At 37.9% G+C, this 22,879-nt stretch overlaps 1 protein-coding gene across 4 annotated transcripts in view; it reads right to left on the bottom strand.

Moving 5' to 3' along the window:
• The window catches only part of SUSD3 (sushi domain containing 3), a 75,932-nt gene that overhangs the window by 18,617 nt on the left and 34,436 nt on the right, over positions 1-22,879 (bottom strand). Inside the window, exons 1-4 of one of the 4 annotated variants that reach the window (XM_072420967.1) lie at positions 16,242-16,287; positions 11,592-11,693; positions 8,496-8,684; positions 550-697 (exon numbers count right to left, since the gene is read on the bottom strand). In XM_072420967.1, the coding sequence (XP_072277068.1) occupies positions 550-697; positions 8,496-8,684; positions 11,592-11,625 (371 nt within the window). In that variant the 5' untranslated portion in view covers positions 11,626-11,693; positions 16,242-16,287. Of the gene's footprint in view, positions 1-549; positions 698-8,495; positions 8,685-11,591; positions 11,694-16,241; positions 16,365-22,879 lie in introns of those variants that run through there. The other 3 variants (XM_072420964.1, XM_072420966.1, XM_072420965.1) reach the window with 3 other exon arrangements.

Raw genomic sequence — 22,879 nt, 5'->3', positions numbered from 1 at the left:
AATGAATGCCAACCCAATGCACCAATGTATGCACCAAGTGCTGCTGATCTCCTGCAGGTTTCTTGCACCTTCTCTTTGTCTACGTGCATTCCAGTGATGACTTTTTGGCATTTCTAGGGCAGAGTTCCAGATGGTGACAACAGTGGACATTATAGGCCCACAATATAGGCCTTATTAATAAAGCTATCTAAGGCTGGAAGGAATACACTTTTATCAGTGAACCTGGGTTATCCAGAAAAACTGAATCTAGAGGATTGAAATTTTTTGCTAACAAATGGCAAATTTAGGAAATCAATTTCGGTTTGCTGGATCACCCAGGTTCACTGATGAAAGTGTATCCTCTCCAACCTTGGGAGAGTTTTAATAAATCAGGCTCTATGTATTTATACACCCACTTGTAGTCTCCATCAGAAGAAGAAGAGTGACAAAACATAAGCTCATTTGGGAGTAAAATGTTCTGGGTGCCATAGAAGGTAGTACACAGCTAGGAAATAGGGGAGCGCCAGTTAATCTTGGTGCTCTGACCTCATCAGCTTGGGTCCATCTTACCTTTTAGATCTTCTTCTTTCACTTTTCTTCACACATTTTACCAGGCAGCAAACCAAGAATGCCATTGACATGAGCAGGATGATGGCGCAGCTCACAATGGAGGCAATAACAGCCACTTTAAATCCAAAGGTCTCATATTTTGATAAAGCTGTAAAATAGGAAATAAATTATTGTCATTGATTCCAAATGCACTAACCATTTAATCATTAAGCTATTGTTCGCACTCCTGCTTTTTTAACTTGGCAGAGCTAATGTTTAGCTTCAAAATGATGAATTATGTTAACTTCTGGATGCCATTCAAAGCTGACATCGTATTTAAGGCTCCTTTTAAGTAGGGTCCTATTTTTATATCTCTTATAGTCACTGCTGCCTGGGGATAGATATTAATTGGAAGCAGTCAGCCAAATAGCCTGTGGTGATAAATATATATGTATAAAAAGGTTTAGGGAGTTTGCAGAGTATGTAGGTTTATGATCACTAAAAGGCAAATACCTTCTCCACTTTAAGGTAGGTGATTACCTGTTGGGAAAACTATTTTATGTGATAATAATAGAGAAATAGAAAGCATTTCTGTGGCCCCTATATCCCATGATAGACCTTTAAAATCCCTTAACCCGCATTGTATAATCTTTGCCTGTTGTTTACTTAAAAAAGACCTTCAAATTGCTTCCTCTCAAAAATGCTGCTTCTTGCTCTCATATTGCAGTTTTATGCTTGCAGAGTAACAGCCGTACCACATAGCAACATTATTTAATATTATGAAATAAATCACTGTTTTTCATTACGTGGCTACCATATTGCTGGATTAAAAGCATATATTTACAGTTTTAGCAGCCAAAAGAATTGTATTTTGGACCAAAATTTTGGTAGCACACACACCTCTATGAGTAAAGGTGTCAATTTCTTTCCACTAGAGAGAATAAGTAAGAAAGGTGACAAACCAAGAAGTTCACTTGCTAAACCACAAAACAAATGTGTCATTTGACTACCAGTGTTAGTGTGCATCAAATATGTAAATTCCAACTCATATGGTAGTTTCAACGAACAAATGGGCAAAATAAGGAATGGTATTTTTTATGAAGTATAAATATTATCTAATCTATTGGATATACTAGAAAAAGTACCTGTTTTGGGCTGAATTTGCATGGAGTATCTACAGACTGGTTAGCTGGTGGCCACTCCGACCCCTTATATTCTGTTATCGTAAGCAGTATGGTCTTTATTGCCTTTGAGTGATAGCAAGGGTTAAAGGGGTAAAGTAACTGCCTGCTAGGTATTTTGCACCCGCTTCTAGTAAATCCAGCGTTAGTTGAAGGATGTTGTGTTATCAGATTCTAAATGATCAGGACAACAGTTGGTGGTCCACAGAAAAATTACCTGTCTGGTGCACCCCCCAGCCTTCTCCTGACCCCACTGATCATGTCCCCTGTAGTCACAGCCCTGCACTACTGTCCCCCCAGAATGTTTAGCAAGCAAGTCTGAGCCTGCCATGGGAGAGTGGGTGAGTTCTGGCATCATCACGTCACTCTGGGGGAAGTTTCTTCTACTTTGAGTGACACACAGCTCCCCACGCATGCGCAGGATTAAAAATTTTTAATGTAGTGGACTGTGAGGTCTGAATGGTTGCCTGTAGTTCTAATGGGAGGGTGACCATGATCCTGCAGCACTGGAAGCTAGGGATCACCCTATTAAAGAATGCTTCAGAGAGCAAGAAAAGGGGAGAGATAGAGAGATAGTGGCTCTTTACGGCAAATAAAGGTCTAACATAGCTTAAAATGCTTTATTCAATTCACTAAAATATCTTTTTAGAAACAACATTGGTAAAAAGGCCATGAGAATTCTGGCTATGACTTGATAAAACACTCTCACATATACAGCATCCAGATATCGCTCAATAATATGCTCATGGTCTCCCCCGTTGCGTTTTGCCCTAACGGGCTTCCCCAGGGGATAACTGAGACCTTGGTATATATCAGGGGTGAAAAAATGTGAGAGTAAATCTTCAGTGTACTTCAACCAAAAAGCTATGCAAAGAAAATTTGGCACGATGGAAAATTTTAAACAGGTATTTGAATACACTGATGAAAATTGCTGTTCAACTATTAGTAGATAGAAGAGACATCACCAGTATCCTGAATTCTTTGATTATTTGCGTTTAAGAGTGGATAATTGATTGTGGAGATGGAGAAAGAGGAATATGGTTTATAATATCTGTAGTTTACAATAAGAATAAACTGGCTGAGATATTGTTCTTCAATTCTATAATAGAATCTTCAAGGAAAACTTAAAGGTTTAATGAATGATCTAGGAAAGGCTTCCCAGTGTTCAGGAAGATATCCCATATGGATTAAGATGTTATACAGGAGAGTTTAAGGAAGAGCTGGTGGCAGCCGTCCAAACTCAGAGAGCAGAAATTTGCAGGAGAACTTGATATTTATCAAAAATGTATCCCACATCATAATAAAACAAAAATTGCACAACTACATTTGCAAGGCAAAAAGCTATTTGCATCAATTTAGTATTTGAGCAGAGGAATTTCCCCCACCTAATTGTAAAAGCAATGCCTTTGTAGCCTCTTGCCAAGCACTAGCAATGTCACATATAAGGATGAGTGGCCGAGTCACATAGAGAAACATCCCATAATTTGGGAACTATCCGAACTCTCACAACCCCTGCCTGGAATCACTGGGTAATTACACTAAACTCAACAACCTTCTTGAACCTGCAGCACCCTAGGAAGGTTGAATCTTCTTCTCATCTCCTATTTTCTGTTTCCTAGACTACGGCTGCCTTACTTATAGTCTATAGTATAGCTCTTGTCTTCTATTTGGAGGTCATTAAATGCGTATGCACGCTAATGAACAAAGAGACAAATTGAACTAGAAAAGTTAATTTGCAAAAAAAAACATCTTTATTGTGCACCATTTACAGGTCACTAAGTCTCTTACAGTGATAAACCATGTGGTTTGCTTTGAAATCTCAAGATTGCTTAATATATAATGACTTTTTTTGCTGCCTTCTATCTATATTTGTTTCTACATTGCTACATTCAATATAAATGTTTGAATGTGTGAAACGTCTGTATGACTGGCCACAACCAAGTAGAGAGTGGAGTGAATTGATCTGTGGCTAGTAATCTGTGTGTATCAAACTCAAGAGGATGGTGAAGCTCAAAGGGGTTAGTGTGATAGGGAAGTACCCCTTTTATGCAGCCAACAGTATACCATGTCACTAAAGGGTAAATATATAAAAGGTATATCTTTAAAAAGAAGTGCTTTAATTACCTTCCCAGCATACGGTGACTTAATGCATCACTGCAACGCTGCACTGTGGCCACTGCAGGCATTCCACATTTCCAGGTGTGTGAATACCTGGCCATTACCCACCTTCTACGCACACAATGTTTTCTTCCAATCACTTGCACTTTACAAAATGGGATGTACAGGTGAATTGGAGGAACCATTGAGAGCAGCAAGGGGAACAAGTATTGGACCAATCTGAGTAGTCAAGTCCTTGCAGTAGCTTGGGAGTCATGGACCACCAGAGAGGTAAAGATATTGCCTAATTTTCTATTTTAACCCACCTCGCAAATGCAAATCAAGTCTAATCAACTCATTGTCAGTATGCACCAATGCCATGGTGAAGTTCAAGGACAAAATGCTTGGCTTTGCTCAGGAATTATATACAGCCCAATAACAGTCACTTGTTCCTTGGATGATCACCCTTAAGAATTATCATTAGGTCTTTATTTTAAACAGGCTGACTTTTCAAATTACAATAGCAATTCCTAATTACAAGTAGGTCTAAATCCAAATTATTTTTAGTTCTGAATAAAATATGCAGTGCCTTTGCAAACTGCATTTGCCCAGTTAGAAGTTCACTTCTTGGCCTAGAGAAACAACAGAAGTAAGTCCTTTAAAGGGCCTGATTTATTAAAGCTCTCCAAGGCTCTCCATCAGTGAACCTGGGTGATCCAGTAAACCCAGAATAAAATTCCTAAAAGTATTTTGCTTTTTGTTAGCAAATGTTTTAAATCCTGAATCAGGTTTGTTGGATCACCCAGGTTCATTGATGAAAATGTATCTTCTGCAGCTTTGAAGAGCTTTAATAAAGGAAGCCCAAAGTCTTTATAAGGGAAGTATTCCAGACAAAATTGATTGTAACATATATCCCTATCGGAATAATTTTCCCACCTCCTGTACCATTGTTAACCATAAAAGATTGGATTTCCTTCTGGGACTGCCTCGCCCAACCTTTCTGGTCCACGGTCAAGGATATTGCCCAACAGATGACAGACTGACGGATTCCGGAAGGGCCAGCCTTCTTCCTTCTTCAACACAACATGTTTTCAGAAAAAGTGTACAAGAATTCAGTGCTAAGACACCTGGTTGTGGCAGCAAATTCTGGTATTGCGGCATACTGAAAGAAGGCTGAGCCATTCATTTATGGCTGTGATCAATGGGTCAATGAGATACATCATCTGGAAGACTTGACTTCCATGTTACTAGTAATGAGTAGAAAGTTTTTTAATACGTGGTTTTACTGGTCTCAGTTTCTCACATCGGCAGAATATGTTCGCTACCTAGGCCCACCATGATCTGTTAGCGACTATATCTATATTAGGATCTTATTCGGCAAGACCGAGTGTAGTAGAAGTATGGATATTTGTTGTCCTCCTCAGCCCGGCCCCGGTATACCAAACTTAGATACCTCCCACTATTCTACCCTCAAACGATTCACTCCTGAATGTCCGGTTCATACACCAATATTTTTGGGACGAGGCACTTCTTGCCCACCCCTTCCCTATTCTTATCTAAATTTCTCTTTCAGGAAACCCTTCTTAGTAGTACCACAGAGAAGTAGCCACGTTTTAGGGGTAACATTGACACTTCTTTTCAGTTTTCAGGTTAATCAGCTATGTTTATGATAAATGATCCCCCGGAATGTTGTATTTTTATTTGGTTGTTATTTTTGATGTTGCTCTTCCTTTCTCTAGATGTCTTATGATGAGGTTCAGTGACAGGGGATATCTGCCCCCAAACACTTGTATATGTGGAATATTCTCTTTTCTTATTTATTTTCTGAAATCGTTGCAATATTTTGTACTATTTTGTACTACTATATTGTCAGTTGTTAAAAGTTTTTTGCTGTATTGTATCAGCCTCCCTAATTGTTATGTCCCCTTTCCTTTTATACCCCCCTACCTTTTCCCGCTGTTGTAAAACCCCCAATCAAAAAATGTTTTAAAAAATATTGGATTTCCCATTACTTTATGATCCAATGACAATAGTAACTAAGATAAACAGAGTGAACAATCTCAGCAGTCACAAAGCTAATAAAACATATTGGCCGATGGTATGCAGTTCCATTCCGTGGGTCTCTACAGAAATCAAAATATCGGTTTCCTGTAGCAGAAAGGGATTATATAGACACCTCTGATGACCTGTGTGTTCCACCTCCCTTCTGTTCTAGATTTGTATCATCTACAAGAGCCTGCAGTGACTACTAGGAGTGTCAAAAGCGTCTGACTCCTCCAAGTGCCATAATCCTTCTTCCATCTCCCTACATTACTGCTAAGTATTGAGCTAAGGGTGCAGGAAATATTGAATGCTGAAGAGAATAGCAAAGATTGCAACGGAGGCAAGTATACTGTCTCTACTATAGTAGGAAACTAAAATTTTGATTTAGAGACCTAGCAAGGTCTCTTTAGGATGTCCAATGCTTCCTAATAGTCATTTCTAGGTCAACACCTTACCTGTTAACCCTATATCTGTTAAAATAGTAAAAACATTGGTCAGGTTGGATTTGCTCACATAAACACAAATAATCCAAAACCTGAAATAAATGTAACATCAATGTATTTATGTTTAATAATTCAGGCAGTACAGTATTTTGGACAGAACAGTTTATTATGTGGTTATTTGGGCTCCCTCATATTCCTCTGCTTTATATTTAACCTTCCTGTGTCGTGAGCTGCACTCAGCGGAGACAGATGGGAGCTGATGAGTCAGCAAATCAGAATAAACATCTCCCTGATCACCCTCATGTTTAATTAAACTTCTAGAATGATTTGACATTAATTCAAATTTCAAGCTGAACTCTGGAATAAACACATAATTGCTGCATGCAGGAGCCAGGTGTATTCTTACTTGAAATTATTATTATTTTCATTATAGAAAAAAAAACTGCAGCACTCTACCTCTTCGCAAAAGTTTCCTGTAATGAGGACTTTCAGTGCTGCACAGCTACTTACACTCCGCAGCTGTGACTGGTCTGGTATCTGCCCACTCGTAGTTTTCTGTAGGCAGCCTGTCGTGGGAGGACCTGCTAGGCCCTTGATGAGAGGACAAAGGTAAGCACTATATAATAACAAATCACTCTACTACTTATAGTATGATATTCATAGGATGGGCACCTCCACCAAAAAACCCTTAAAGCGGAGTTATCATATCATTTTTTACACTATATATAAGGGTGTATAGATTGTCTTTTAGAATTCAGACATGTGTCATAAGGGGCTTTCCTGGAATGCAAAAAAAGTTCAGATTTTTTACTGTGAGATTGGCACTTTTTTATATTTTCAGGAAGACACTTTACCCGATCTTGTGCGTGTGCAATGTGAGATCGGGTGATGTGAGCAGAAGCCAAGGAAGTTGGGATAGCACGGGACCTAATGGACTCAGTGGAGGGATTGAGGGCTCTTCAAAAGTAAACAGAAGTGTTGTTTTTTTGTGAAAGTTTAGCTTTACCTATTTAAAAAAGTGGCATGTCCTCCTCTTTAGAAAATCCGCAGCACACATGTCCTTCATTTTAGCAATCACTCAACACACATGCCCTTCTCTACAGCAACCATCCAGACCTCATGTCCTTCTCACTCCGAAACCCAAGCACCTACATTCCCTTTCTAATAAAAAAGGGCTCAACCATGCCAGAATTCTGAAATTACAGGGAAAATAGAAATATGAAAATTAAAGGGGTAACACACCCTGAATTGTGCATACGACATGTCCAAGTAAGGGATGATAAGGACAAAAGATTTCTCTGTAACTGTGGACTGATCATCAGCCATTAGAAGCCCAACGGAAGTAGAGGATATGGGTAAGTGCTTCCAAAACTGGGTATGTTAGTAGGGACTCCCAACCTTACCTAAGTATGGATTCCCAACGTTACCAGTGTTGTAGCACCACCACTCACCACTGAAAAAAACTTAAAAAATATACTAAACAGTTTTTAGTAAAAGTAATCGATATAATCCAATATATGTAAGTTTACAATTGGGAAATACATAGTTACATAGTTACATAGTAGGTTAGGTTGAAAAAAGACATAAGTCCATCAAGTTCAACCACTGGTGAAATAAACATATCCCCGATATAAAACCCTATAGGACACAGTTGGTCCAGAGGAAGGCAAAAAAACCTGGTACAACAGGGGAAAAAAATACAGGTTTTTAGAGTTCATTAAAAGGTGCTATGCATTTTTGATTGGGTATTAAGGATTTAAAGTAATGATAACAGTGACTGTTGATCCAGGGAACATCTGATTGCCTCATGGAATCAGGAAGGAATTTTTTTCCCATGTTGTAGCAAATTGGACCAGGGTTTTTTTTGCCTTCCTCTGGACCAACTATGTCTTATTGGTTTTTATATCTGGGATATGTTTATTTCCCCAGTGATTGAACTTGATGGATGATGTCCCTATGTAACCACAACACATCTAACCTGTGACCAAAAAAGGGTGCATTTTTAGTTGCCCTAATACACTTCATATCACTACAATGTGTGCATTAATGCCTAATACAGTAGGGTAAAAATAAAAAGGCCCATCTTTTCAGATCTGCCATTGCTGAATCCAATGGATGCAAACCATTAACTAACCACAATAAAGTTTTACAGGTTATAATAACAATTAATAGGAAAAAGGACAAAATAAAGTTGCTTTCTTACCTTTACAGGTTGGTGCTCCAGACGTCCATAGCGTGCTGTTACCTTTCCAGATGCAGGTTGTTAACCCTTCCCCAACCAACTGATAGGAAGATGAACACTGGAACATAATAACAGTCCCCACTGAAGAGCCATTGCCGTGAACAATGTGATAGGAGCCTGACTCGGGCGCCACAATCTTTTTACACTGACCTAGAAACAAGCACAAAGCACAGTTAGAATGATTGCCTGTATTTCAAATAATCAATAGACAGGAGCCTGAGCATGTAGGCCGTAAATAAGAGGTCAGCTCTAAATAATCCTCAGCAGTTTCATGCTACACAGAGCAGAAAGTGTCTATAAAGCAATCTGTAAATTCACTCAACCTTTTTTTTTTCCTACCGAAACAGGCAATGCACGGTTACTAGTACATTGCTATGATTACTGTTTCAATTTTGTGATTCACTTTTTTCTTTCTTTTCGAAAACCTGCCATGCGAGAGATGTGGAGTTTACCACTGATGGGCAATGGCGGACAATGTCCTTCAGTGGCCCTCAAGGCAAAGAAGCCAAATATGCCCTCCAGCCTCAATACCAGAATTTGAATAAGTTGGAATGGCAATTTAGATTAGCAGTGTCCATTACAGGCCTACTAGCCTGCTCTTCAGACCTAATTTTACCCCCTCTGTGCAGGCTACAAACCATTTATACCCCGGACAACGACTTACCAGCCCACACCAAGCTGGTGCTAGTACCTAAGGCAGATGTGCAGGGGTGGGGGGATAATAAAAAACCTAAAGTGGAAATAAAGGTCCACTTTCAAAAAGTTGGAAGCAGGCAGGGCTTTATCTCATAAAGGGACACCTATCGCAATAAGCATTCTAACCTGACTGATCAACATCCCTTCTGTCAAAATTCACTGCACTGTCCAACTTGCAGCGGCCAAGACTAAATGAATTCTTGCATACATGGACAGTAGTTATGTCATCCTAGGCTGGTCAATCAAGAAGGTCGAAGAGTGAATCAAGAAAAAAGTTGGTGGCACCCCCAACAAAGTGGGAACAGGTGATAATAAAAAGGGTTTGGTTCCACTGGTTGGGTCCACCACATTTGTTATTATTAAACAGTATTTATATAGCGCCAACATATTATGCAGTGCTGTACATTAAATGGGGGTTGTAAATACCAAATAGATACAGACAGTGACACAGGAGGAGTGGACCCTCCCCTGAAGAGCTTACAATCTATAGATAAAGGAGCAAACAAGACTTTCTTTTGTTAATATTTTTTGGAAACAGCTTAGGGTAACTAAAGAGGTAAACAGCAACATTTTTTTACTTGTAAATTACATCAAATGCAGATTAAAGGTCGCCCTTGTATATAATAAAAAGATTAAAGTGCTTCCTCCTAGCCTGATCCTGTTGATGGGTAGTTTCTAAAAAGAAATCCACCAGTGCTCTAAGTCATTACCCTGGAAACACATATGCATATATTTATTTTGCATGGGCAAATTTTATATATAATATTTATTTTTTTGCCTATGCATACACTTTAAGGAGAGATAAAAAATATTTTATGTGGACAGTATTATTCAACTGTTATTACAACATTTTCTACTATTTAGATAATACCTTACAAATAAACATTTGTTATGTGTATTACATATTGCAGCCATGACATATTTTGCAGCACATTGTGGCTTTTTAGAAAAAGTATAATTGTTTAATCAGCCTTTCCCAGGTTAGACATCCCCTCTCTAATTGAAGCTACGTATAAAGCTATACAAAGCACAACAGAAGAAGAATGGAGCGGAGTTTCTGACTGCTGTAGCTATACATGTAATTTAAGCTTCAATTATTTACTGAGCTCAGTACTTACAGGATTTTATTCCTTAAAGCAAATAAGATTAACTTTCTAAACATAAGAAAAGGAGTCTGCGGGATAGAATTCATAAATAAGAAAATAATATTTAGATTTACTAGAAAACCTTTAAAGATGTTTGTTCTTAACATTAAAAAATAAATCATTATATAATTTTTTTAACATTTACAACATCTCTTCTATCAATGCATTTTCATTTATCTATCATTTTCAGGTCTGGCCCTTTGTTCCCCTGAAACACAATCACTGTGACACAATATTAGACACCCTGCTGGTTAAGTAATTGGATTACATTAGATTTGCCATTCAGGTGAGAAAAAAACAGGGAGACTTCTAAAGCATTAAGACAATTAGGAGCAATGGGCATGATTTATTAAAGTTCTCCAAGAATGGAGAGGATACACTTTCATCAGTGAAGCTGGACGATCCAGCAAACCTGGAATGGATTTCCTAAAAGTCATTTGCTATTTGTTAGCTAATTTTTTTAATCCCAGACCAGAGCCATTCCAGGTTTGCTGAATCACCCAGCTTCACAGATGAAAAAGTATATTCTCCAGCCTTGGTGAGCTTTAATAAATCAGGCCTATTATTACTGATTTCATGTATTTTCTCCTGATCATGGTGATCCCATTGGTGCAGTAGCTATCAGAAAGTGAGACCTTCCTGTAGTAAGCTGTACAAGTGGTCCTAATATCTCAAAAAAAGCCTACAGACATAGGGCTATGTAGACACCTGCAATGGTTTTCATCCGATAGTTGGCTCATATCAGACGAGAATCTGTCTTGTGTGCAGTGCTTGTCGTCCGTCATCGGAACGACCGTCCTGGAGGATCCATGGATGAAGAGCGATCGTAATGCAAGTGAAGGGGGAGAGAATGCAGCAGAATTCTGCTTGGTCGTTCTTCTCCTCCCCTCTCCATAGAATAGAATGCTGCTGTATGTACATCGCTCGTTCATGCATCGTGCAGTCATTTGTCGTTGGAAGGGATTATGAAAGATCCTTTCCAATGACAATTATTGCACGTGTGTACATAGCCTAAGATCAGCTTTGTCTAGTCTGGCTATCTGTGGTTGGCTCAGATTGTTTGTCTATAACAGGGATGGGCAAACTTTTTTCCACAATGAATTTTAGGATTTGGCAGACTTGCCAGGCCAGTATCGGATAGATGGAAAGTGTTTGTATGACCTGATAAAAATTATGTGTAAATGCCATTACCTAAAAGTAAAAAAAAAAAACTTACATGCAATTTCAGTTGTAACAGTATTGTTGGTCATCCTTTTTTGCCATTTTATACCAATATTTGATGGTCCAGATTAAAAAGTGGGCTGTAGTTTGCCCATCCCTGACAGGGGGAAAACAATCAATGTTTAGGTTGGATATTTTTAGCCAGTTGTTCTGATATTGGCATATACAAAGACACTGCCTGGCCAAAAAAAAAAAAAAAAAATCACACACTGTAACAATTCACATACATTTTAGGGTTTACAACCTTTGGGCACCAAAAGTCATCTTCTCATAAAACACCTACAATATAGCGTCTGTAAGAACTCCTCCACCATTCAATACAACCCCTGGTGCTTGGGCAGCCTATCACCAGGCTCAAACATTGTCATGTGGTCAGAGGTGCCTGTGCTTTGAGAATATCAGTATATGCTCCATGGCTGCAATAAACCTAGCGGTATGTTCAGGCGCATGCTTCTACGTTCTTGCCAGAGTTTGAAGTCACAGGTTCATTTTGAAGAAAACTCTGCTTTTAAAATTTTTATCCAGCACAAACGAAATTCAGCAAAGTTAGTAATGGTCTAATTGCTGTTTTATATTGCTGCTGAACGTCATTATAATAAACTCTAATAAAATAAGAGAAGCATATTATTAAACAATACTACACTCGCTGAGCTTAAAGCGGAACTAAACTGAAAGCTGTCAAAAAAAAAATACACTTACCTTCAATCCCGCAGGGCAGACCGATCCATCTGGGATGTCTTGCATTGGGTTCCGCGTCGTCCTAACATCCGTCCCGAAGCTGGGGCTCTGGGTACCGCCATCTTTGTCTCTTCTTCCTGGTTCTTCATCCTACGTCACCCAACTCAGGCGTGAGATCGGGTGATGTAAGATGGAAAAAAAACTTGCCAATCTTACTGCACATGCGTGAGTTCGGCAAATGTTTCTCTTTGCGCGAAAAGGCTCTTTCTGCGCATGCCCGAGCGTCTCAAGAGCTGATGTAGGTATCCCAGGAGGCTTTGCGCACCTATTCATTCTCAATCGCCTAGGCGGCCAGAATTTTTACTGTACATAAAAGGGTTGTCTATCCTTTTATGTAGAGTGGAATTTTGGAGTTTAGGTACACTTTAAGCACAGAGAATAACCAAGAATATCTCCAATCTGTTTTCCTTTTTATGGAAAAAAAACTTGCAATGTGTAACCTTTAGGAAGCTCTTCAGACCACACTTTTAGAATGCCTAAGGGGTTGGAGATTGTTAAGGTACTTAAATAATAAAGTTTGCACAGTATACTTTTACATTATGGTAGACGTAAGCTATGCATGCATACTAGAAGATTGTCATTCAAGAAGCAAGGTGAAATGTATACAGCATGTATACAATGGCATCGTTATGAACAGCTGAGCAGGGACGAAGGCTGTACTTCCCTATGGAGAAGGAAGCAAGGGGGTGCCACTTGCTCATCATCCCCCTCCCCTGTACATAGACATTACAAAGATTAAAATCCTATTTTGAAAAAACACAGATAATAGGCTGATCTATAAAGTCCTCACAGACACAAAATCACTTAGAGGACTTTCACCTTCTGTATATACAACCAATTATACACATATGGTGTGGGCTTGATACGAAGGATTACTATATTTTTGGGCTGGTAAGGGGTGCCCTGCAGTATAATATTCCTTTTTTTACTGACTGTGCACCATTATGCAGAAAAAAGACAAACCCAAGTAGAGAGCTCATTTACGTTTAGTAACCTAAAACCTAAATTCTGAAAGAAATTGCTTTTAACTATCACAGAGTTCGAGAGGGCAATCCTTTATACAACTCTAACCTTGGTTTATAAAATGGTGAAGATGTGTTTATTGCAAGAACATATTACTGTCATTTTCATGATTAAAAAGACCCAGCGGTCCTTTTCTGTCTCAGATATGTCACAGGTTATTACCCATAAGATCACAATTAAATACATTCACTCAGCTGAGCAAAAAGAATCATTGAAATACAAATAGGTCATAGGGAAATTGCAAGCTTAATGTAATAGTTGAGTCGTGTCTTATAATAAACCCAAAGTGGACATGGTGCCAAGCCATAGGAGGTAACCTGGGGGTCTTGTAGCCATACAAATCTGGACTTCATGCTGTAAACCTAATGAGAAAATTGGTGAAGAAGATTCAGCTAAAAAAAGCTGTACACACAAAAACATGTATTTATTGACAAAAGGGACATTCAGCAGGAAACATCAATTTTACCTACTTATAAAGATGTTTGATGCAATTTAACACTCATTATCCCCATGTTCTGAAAGAAATGAACAATATTCTTTTGTCGAAAAATCAGAAAGTGAATGGTCACTGGTTGTTATGCTCACAAAAAAACTCTTAGGGAATTATCAACTTATATTTTATTTATCTTAAACATGTCACAAACATTGACAGTTGAAACTGAACATGTGATACTAAAAACTATAGGCGCATCTTTGATTCAAAATCACCCAATAGACAGAGAAATGTAGGCCACTATACCATACAATTAGGATGGGTTCTGATTAATGGTTTTTGCACGCAGTTTTGAATAGTTAACATAATAGTCGTTAATACTGGGGGGAAAGGGTCCATTCAATATCCTTTATTTGGCAGGCAATGGCAGCAACATGGCCAGGTAATTTTGAATGCTATATGTAGCATCCAGGGATGGTTTACTGCCCCTGCTGCCTCTATAGATTTAAATTGGTGATTCCTGCAAGTGATTTTTATAAGTGGTTTTAGTACAATACAAGGGCTTGTTACTTCTCGTTGGCTCCTTGTATTTGACAAGAGGCGGTAAACACCACATAGGCTCTCTTTACAAGTCTGTATGAAAACATTTGTGACATGGGACAATACACAGCAACAACAAAATAATTCCAGAAAGCTCTATTTTTATTATTACAAAGTAATTCTGTAAAAAAAAGTAAAAAAGTAATCTTGTAAAAAAAAAAAAAAAAAAAGCTTAGTGCTCAGGCTGAGATGTTGTTATCAGTCCACTAATGGCATTCTGGTCCACACTGTATTCCCCCATGACAGAGGAATTTTTTTTTGAGTATTATTATATTGGACGTCAATTGCTACTACTTTGACCAATCTCCCAACAATGCTAAATCATGTCCTATATTACAAACACTTCCAGGTAAATCAACTCTATCACCTCTTTTTGTTATCAGCAAAAAGACAACCCTACTCACCAAACCTTTAGTTTTATCAATAACAAACATTTTAAATAGAAAATGATCCAGTGCATAGCCTTGAGGTACCACGGATTACTAGTCCCTGTCATGAACAAACCACATTTACAACCACCACCATATCTTTTAATTGTGTACCCACTGAACTACCCAAATGTTAAAGTGGAACTAAACCCAGGCCAACTCACCTGTCCTCGTTCCAGTGACGTGTGACGCCATTTTGCTCCTCTTCTTCCTCTTCCGACTTTAGTTGCACTATCTTGTACAATAAATTATAGGAATATTATGTGGAACTGTATTAAATGTTTTGCTGAAATCAAGATTTAGCTGTGTCTAAAACTATGTCCACATCACCATCCTGGTCCAAATATTTTGATATAGTAAATAAAAATAGTAGTACGGCTTGCCCTCAGTAAGGCAATGATGCATAAGGTCCTGCAAGTGGTTTTTTAAAATGATCATTGATCCTTCCTTTTAGGAGAGATTCGATTACTAATGATAAGCTCATTAGATAATCATTACCAGCTTCTTCCCTCATACTCTTTTCTTGGGGCTAAGCACAATATTAGGTTTTTATTCAGTCATGGGGAAAATCTGCTAGAAAGGACTGATCAATTTATTGAACAAAGTTTAAAGGATCACTGAACTTTCAAAGGTAGTCTCCAATCAAACCTTACAAATAATACAGCCTACTTGCTCAGAATTTCAGGCATACACACCCAACCTTCATAAGATTCCTGTTTCTAATTCACAAATCTATGCAATATGGTATATTGGAAAACCAAGATTAAGCTAAACTGGTAGCTGACGTAAGCCCATCTAGGATGCATAAGCACTGGTGTTCTAGAACATGGCACTTAAGGTTGCCTTAGTCAATATTTGCAATAGTTTAAATGTTAGTTTCAATGAAAACATTAAATGTAACTAATCTCTTTAAAAATTAGGGCATTTCAGTCAATAGTTAATCAACATATAAACCAAATATTGATCAGGAAAGCCTCTAAACAATTGACCTGAGAATGTGTGGGGCATGGGGGAAAGCAACAGGCCATTGACTACTTCTTTTCTTTTACGTTCCGACAGCCATCAGCCAATTATAGCAGTCTCCAATATTTACTTATATCATTGAGCTGAGTTGTGTATAACCAAAAAAAAAAGAATATCAGAATTAGTTCCTCATCAATATTCTATCACATCGTTACCGAATTCTGAATATTATCGAGTTCTGAACCTGTAATCCAGGTATACAATGGAGATATGAATGATTTACCTGGTCCCAAACAAATATTAAATAATAATGTTTGCCCAGCTTCACCCAGATGTCAGGATGGTACAGAGCACTGTGAATGGTATACACTGTTAACATGATAGGGATATAGTTTTTCTGGATAGGAGAGACATACAAAGTATTTTCTGATATTAAATCATACATGGTAGCAATTTTTACCTTTCAAGTTTAGTTCCACTTTAAGTTGCCATATACAGTCCTCATCAAAATGTGTCTTTAATGAAAACACAAAGAGCACAGTGACTCCCATGTAGTAAACCACAGCAACCAGATTTCATTAGGCTATAAATAAAAAAAGTCAGATTAGGGAAAGGCATCGAGCCTCTAGTAATAATCAGCATAATAAAGCAACCTTTTTGATTTCACCCACATCAGCTGTCATTTAAACCTTTTTTCAATATTATTTTAATAGCACTTCATAATAATATCTTTCATGTATTTGAGCATTGTTATAATTTTTCCCTTTTGTTTTTTTTTTCTCCTTCTTGTTCCTATTTTGTGTGATAAGTGATTGTCAGACCGTGATGGCTCCAAAAGCTGCTGGCATATCTCCTAATGGAAATTATTGACTTTTTCCAAATACAATGTATTTAAACAAGCAAGCATTGGAGTGCCTCTAGATCAAGTGATGTTCTTAAATTAAAAAAATGAAAATGTGTCTTTTCTAGCACTTATTTAAAAAAAAAATCAACAAATGTAATGGTGTACAAGGAAAACCTAACTAAACCCCTGGCGCCCCACTAGCTGGTATTGCAGAAATAACATAACCACTCCATGAAGAATTCATTCATTTACAATATGTTTGTGGGTTTTCCTGCATAGAATACCCATTTCAAATATCTTTGACTTGGCCAGTCCATAACCTTCCATTTCTTCTTTTAAAAGCCATTCCTTGGTGGCTTTGCTTGTGTGCTTTGAATCGTTATTGAACTGAAGGATCCATTTCCACTCTAATTTCAAATGCAGAATAGATGGCCTCACATCCTCACTGCACATACGTTATTAATGCAGAATTTAGACTTAACTTGATGACTGCAATCTGTTCAGAGCCTGGAACAGCAAAACAACCCCAAACCATAGCATTTCCATTACCATGCTTCACAGTTGGTATTGGGTTCTAGAAATATTCTCTTGGTTTGCACCAAGCATGTTTACTGTTACTGAGGACAAACGCATTCATCAATTCATCAGTTTACAGAATATTTTTTCAAAAAGTCTGGTTGCCTATTGCCATGACAAACTATGGCATTGCAAATCTTTGGAAAGCCAATGCTGTTTCCTGACATAACTCCCATGCAGTTTTAATTGGTTCAATCTCTTTCTAAATCTAAATGAATGCACTTCAACTGTTGCAAGAGTTTCTTGCAGATCAGAAGCCAACGAGAGTGCTCCATGCCTGCTTAGCCAGCTCTGGACATCCTGTTTATAAAATAGAGCTAATATTCAGAAGGTAGGACACTGGTCTCATATAAATCTCTGTGTCCCAGTACCTTTCTATAAGACTTTCAAACATTTCAAAGCTCCTTTCAAGGCCAACTTCTATCTGATTAGGTAAGATTATTCTGATACTTATTATAAGCAAAGAAACCTGGAAAGGGACATTAGTAAGAAGTTCTTGGCACCAAATATTAGAATGTCAGAAGTGCTTGGCACCAAATATTAGGATGGGAGATGAGAAGAACTGAAGTACCCACATTTGCATATTTATTCACTTGTGGTTTGCGTTGAGTAAAGTCTGCAACATAATAAGTGAAATTGTTGATATTGCACACTATTTGTCTTTGCAGTAAATATACCAATGCCTCATCTTTAGAAATTTAGTTATTAGATTTGTGTTAGAATTTGTTTTAAAGCAAACCTGTCGGAGGTATAGTACTGATAGTGGTATGAATCACTTCTGTGCAGCAACCATGAATAGAGTATAAAACTGATACCGAGAATCACACCCAGCATACAGGACCAGTATTTCTGTGCAGTATTCATAGATACAGAATAAGAACAGATACTGAGAATTACACTCAACATCAAGAACAAGATAAGTGCTTCTGTGAAAGATCATATACTGAGAATTACACCAATACACGGGGCAAGAGAGGTGCTGTTTTAAAAAATTATAGATATTACATTTCTTGTCATGTATGTTGTGTGTAATGCACACAGTCAGTATCTGTTATTTTTCATATATATATATATATATATATATATATATATATATGTACACGAGGGGGTGCTGAGAAGTTCCTGGCTTTGTCCCCTTCCAGATGAAATAGAAAAATTAATGTGGGGGCATATGACAGCCTAATATCTTAGTATGTAACTGTGGCTTTAAATGAAAACAAATGCTCCTTGTACCTTGATATTAAATAAAGCCCAATGCTCTTGTAGCAGGGGTGTCCCATTTCAGGATACTAATGACTAGGTTGATGATGTCAACATACACTATTGTGCAGAAGAATCAATCATGCATGCATTGAGATCCTTTACACTTCTTCCTTTGTACAGGAAGGTTCCGGTGGTGGGCCCTGGGATCTCAGAAACAATAGGAAACCCTAAGGCTACATACACACTTTCAATAAGTGTCATTGGAAAGGATCCTTTCCAACGACTAAACGATGCATGAACGAGTGCTGTACATACAGCGCCATTCTGCTCTATGCAGAGGGGAGGGGGAGAGCGACAGAGCGGCACCCCAGTGTGCTCTCCCCCCTTCACGTGCATTACGATCGTTCATCGCCCATCGTCTGTGGATCCACCAGGAAGGTCGTTTGGACAATGGACGACCAGCCCTGAGACGATTATTGGACGAGAACCATTGTACATCAGCTTTAAGCCGATAATTGGACAAGAACCATGGTACATGTGTACATAGCCTAAGTTTTATAAGAGTTACAACAGAGTGCTATAGTGTTTCCTTCCTTTAAATATTTGCATTTAAAAAAAGGAAAATGTTTGTTTGTTGCAAAATAAAGTAAGATTTGCCTTAATTGGGCCTGATTCATTAAAGCTCTCCAAGGCTGGGGAGCACACACTTTCATCAGTGAATCTGCGTGATCTAGTAACCCTGGAATGGTCCAGGATTGAAAACATTTGCTAGCAAATAGTAAATGATTTTCAAGAAATCCATTCCAGGTTTGCTGGATCACCCAGCTTCACTGATGAATGTGTATCCTCTGCAGCCTTAGAGAGCTTTCAGACCCATTGTTCCACATACAGTGCCATTAGACAATTTATTATGTGTATGACGAGACTCCATACCTGGTCCAGAGCAGCCTTTCTTGACCTTTTTTTCTCAAAGGTTTCTTTTAGTTTTAGGTCTCAGGAACCCCCCACCAAAACCAAAATTGGCCAACAGTGTAATAAATGCTCCTACATTGGTGGTCATCAGGATAAAAGCCACCGCATACAATGGTGTTTAGCAAACAAATCATTGGTGGCTCTCCCAATTGATATTGGCCCTTAAACTAGGCAGGCCCTTGAATCAACCAAAGAACACAGAGCCCCAGGAGACTTCTGGAGGAACCCTAGGGCTCCACAAAATCCTTATTGAAAAAAAGACTTCTATATAGTGTAGTAGCTGGGGCTTCTGTGAAATCCCTAAACCTATAATATAATGTAATAAAATATAATGTTGGTAAAAACATGGGTTTATAATTGTTATAAGACTGCTGTAACGATTACTTGTTTTCAAAATTTTAATTTTGCATTGTATTTTGTAAAGCAAAATAATAAAAACTTGTCATCCAAGGTAAATAACTTTTATATTTTCTACATACATGACTTAGTGCCAATGTTCCCATTACTAGAAGAGATTTTTCAAATAAAAGCTAAAAGCTCCAAATATTGTACTCAACGCTGTAGCTGGCAAAGCAATTGAAATCTAACCTAAATTCCAATTGATTAGCATGGAAAATACACTGATGCTCTTTATGTCCTGTAATTTTCACCAGACAGACCGGAATCCATTGTTTATTGTGTGCAACAAGACAAGAACCTCTGGTCTGCAGGGGTGGGGGGCTCTGGCTGGCCAGAAATGATGTTGGGAAACTCTCAGGTTTGTTGTTGTTACATCATAGTGCTATAATATTTCCTTGCTTCCTTGTTTAAATAATTGCAACACTGCCTTAGTAGGTTTTTTTTTGTAAAACCTTTAAAACCGTTAAGAGCAGACTTCCCCAAATTAAAAAGGACCATGTGTTATGCAAAATCAAAGTAAGCAATAAGTGCTTTTATTGTTTGAAGTATTGTACTAGTGCCTTCTCTTTTCTAGGAGGGATTTTTCAGGCAATAGCTAAACGCCAAATATATGTATACAAGAAAATAATTCTCAGCCATTTTACTGTAAAGGAAAGTGATTACATCAAGTCTTAGGCTGTGTACACACATACAATATTTGTTGTTGGTAACAGATCGTTCGATAATTGTTAATAAAAAAAGTTCACAAGGACTGGTCAACGACACCGACAAACGAGGAATGAACGACCGTCCCGGCGGATCTGATTGGGCGACGATTGTTCGCAATCTATTGTGTGTACGGTCGTTCAGTGATCGTGGATTGTTCTGTGATACACTTTCTCCGGTACACGTCACTTCCTGCATCGTTTGAACAATCATATCTAGTGTGTGTACATTATTGGTGATTATTTGAACAAGCCTATTATTACAGCATGTACACATTTGTGCACAATACGATCATTCAAAATAATTGTGAATAATCGTTGATCATTCATTTTCAAACGATAATTATTGCACAGGTGTACCTAGCCTTATATCACACGGGCAATGTGATTAACACTGATAAGAGAATGGGACTTCTACTAATATCACCTACACAAGTTTTGTATGATGGTTGTGAAAAAAACCTTTACCATGATTCTACCAATGTTAACGATAGAATATTAAACCTAATATCATTATCCATATTAAGCTTTGTCAAATGAGAACTGATTTTATTTAGGAGATTGTACGGAATGTTGAAAACAAAAATTGCTACCTTTATAGCACAAAAGTAATGATCCATTTGCTGTTGACAAGTGCCCAAGATTGGCATCTACTTGGTAACAGATGAAAAGACTAGTCTAAAGGACAAATCTTGAAATTATGCCAGAATAAAACAATTGTGAACAAAGTATACAAGTAAGCCTTCCAAAACCAAACTTGTAAATTTGTTTAAATGTTACATATCCCCTCTAACATCACCCTGTTTCCTGCATCTCACCCAACTCCTCCAACCCCCTTCCAGGAAGTCCCTGGTAAAGTCTTTTCACCCAATGAGTGCAGCAAATCTTTTAAGCCTGGGATGTACTTGGTCTTGATAAGGTTTCCAACTTTCAAATCTCTAAAGCTGAAGCTGTAAAGAGATATGAAGTGAGCACATTGGGCCTGAATTATTACAACTCTCCAAGGCTGGAGAGGATACACTTTCATCAGTAAAGCTGGGTGATCCAACAAACCTGGAATGGATTTCCTAAAATTGGGTTGCTATTTGTTACATTTTGTTTGTAACATATGTTGCTATTGTTGCATTTTCAATCCAGGACCAGATCAGTTCAAGGTTTGCCTGATCACCCAGCTTCACTGATGAAACTCCTAATTCTCAGGTCCATACTGGAGCTCTAAAATCTGACCACTCTGAGCAGCAACTTTCTTTTTCCTAGATTGTAAATAAATTAAAACAACTGAACCCTTCTCCTTTTGTAACCTCTTGAATATTTTCCAAATATTCACATATTTTAAAAAAGTTTATGGGGTCAGAGAAAGGAAATATACAATGTGCAAAGCTGTTAATAAAGGATGAGACGGTACAGTTTGTAACAGAAAGAAATCTGCAGCACTTGTGCTATTCACCATACTTAAGCTTCAATAAACATCCCACATGAATATAAACTAGAACTATATTACAGTGCACAAATTGTACATGAAGCTCTGCAGATAGACCATAAGTAGGTCATTTATTAATTCTCGTTGGTATTATGGAAATTAAAAGAGCTTTCTTGATTTTTACTGATTTTTAAGACAACTTTAGTATGAGCATTTTCTGTGCTATTCATACATTTTAAATAGGAACAAAGTGATTTGGATGTGAAAAAGAGAAAAGTCTTTCCAAATCAGGGACAAATTGGAGGTATACTAAAATCCAATGAATGAAAGCGTTGGGCCAGGCACTTTTGAGTCAGGAAGGAAATTATTAGAATAGATGGTGAACGTCCATTAGCAAAAAAAATAAATAAAAAAAATAAGGTAGGCTTTATCACACTTGCTGCAGCTTTAAATTATTGGGAGAAGCTGAATGTTTGCAGGGCAATTAGTGTAAGCCAGGGGTGTCCAACACGTGGATCGTGATCTACCGGTAGATCACAAAGGCAACGAGAGTAGATCGTGGAGCCCTGCCTTTCAAAATAAACTCTACCGCGCACAGGAGATATTAAGCCCAAATACCGTTCCACCATGACTGATGATCATTCATAAATCTGTTTGGGCTGGCTACCAGCAACAACTGTCCAGACTATGCAACTTTGGCCGATTCCATTCAGTTTAAGTCGTCAAGTCGAGTAAGGTAATGGCCAAAAATGTACAGAATTGTATTGTGCCATACATGTTCGTGCTGTTATGCAAGGTAAGCAATATATATTTTAAATATAAAGTATACTCGGTGTATATATATAAATAAATATATGTTTATCATTTTTATTGTTGGTAGATCATTTTGACTTGGTCATTTTAAAAGTAGTTTGGAAGCCAAAAAAGTGTGGGCACCCCTGGTGTAAGCAATATCAGTACAGAAAAGGAAATTGTGCATC

Source organism: Pyxicephalus adspersus, chromosome 8, assembly GCF_032062135.1.
Source record: "Pyxicephalus adspersus chromosome 8, UCB_Pads_2.0, whole genome shotgun sequence".
NCBI lineage: Eukaryota > Metazoa > Chordata > Amphibia > Anura > Pyxicephalidae > Pyxicephalus > Pyxicephalus adspersus.
Note: the sequence above shows the minus strand (reverse complement) of the source record. Positions and strands in the feature narration are given on the sequence as shown.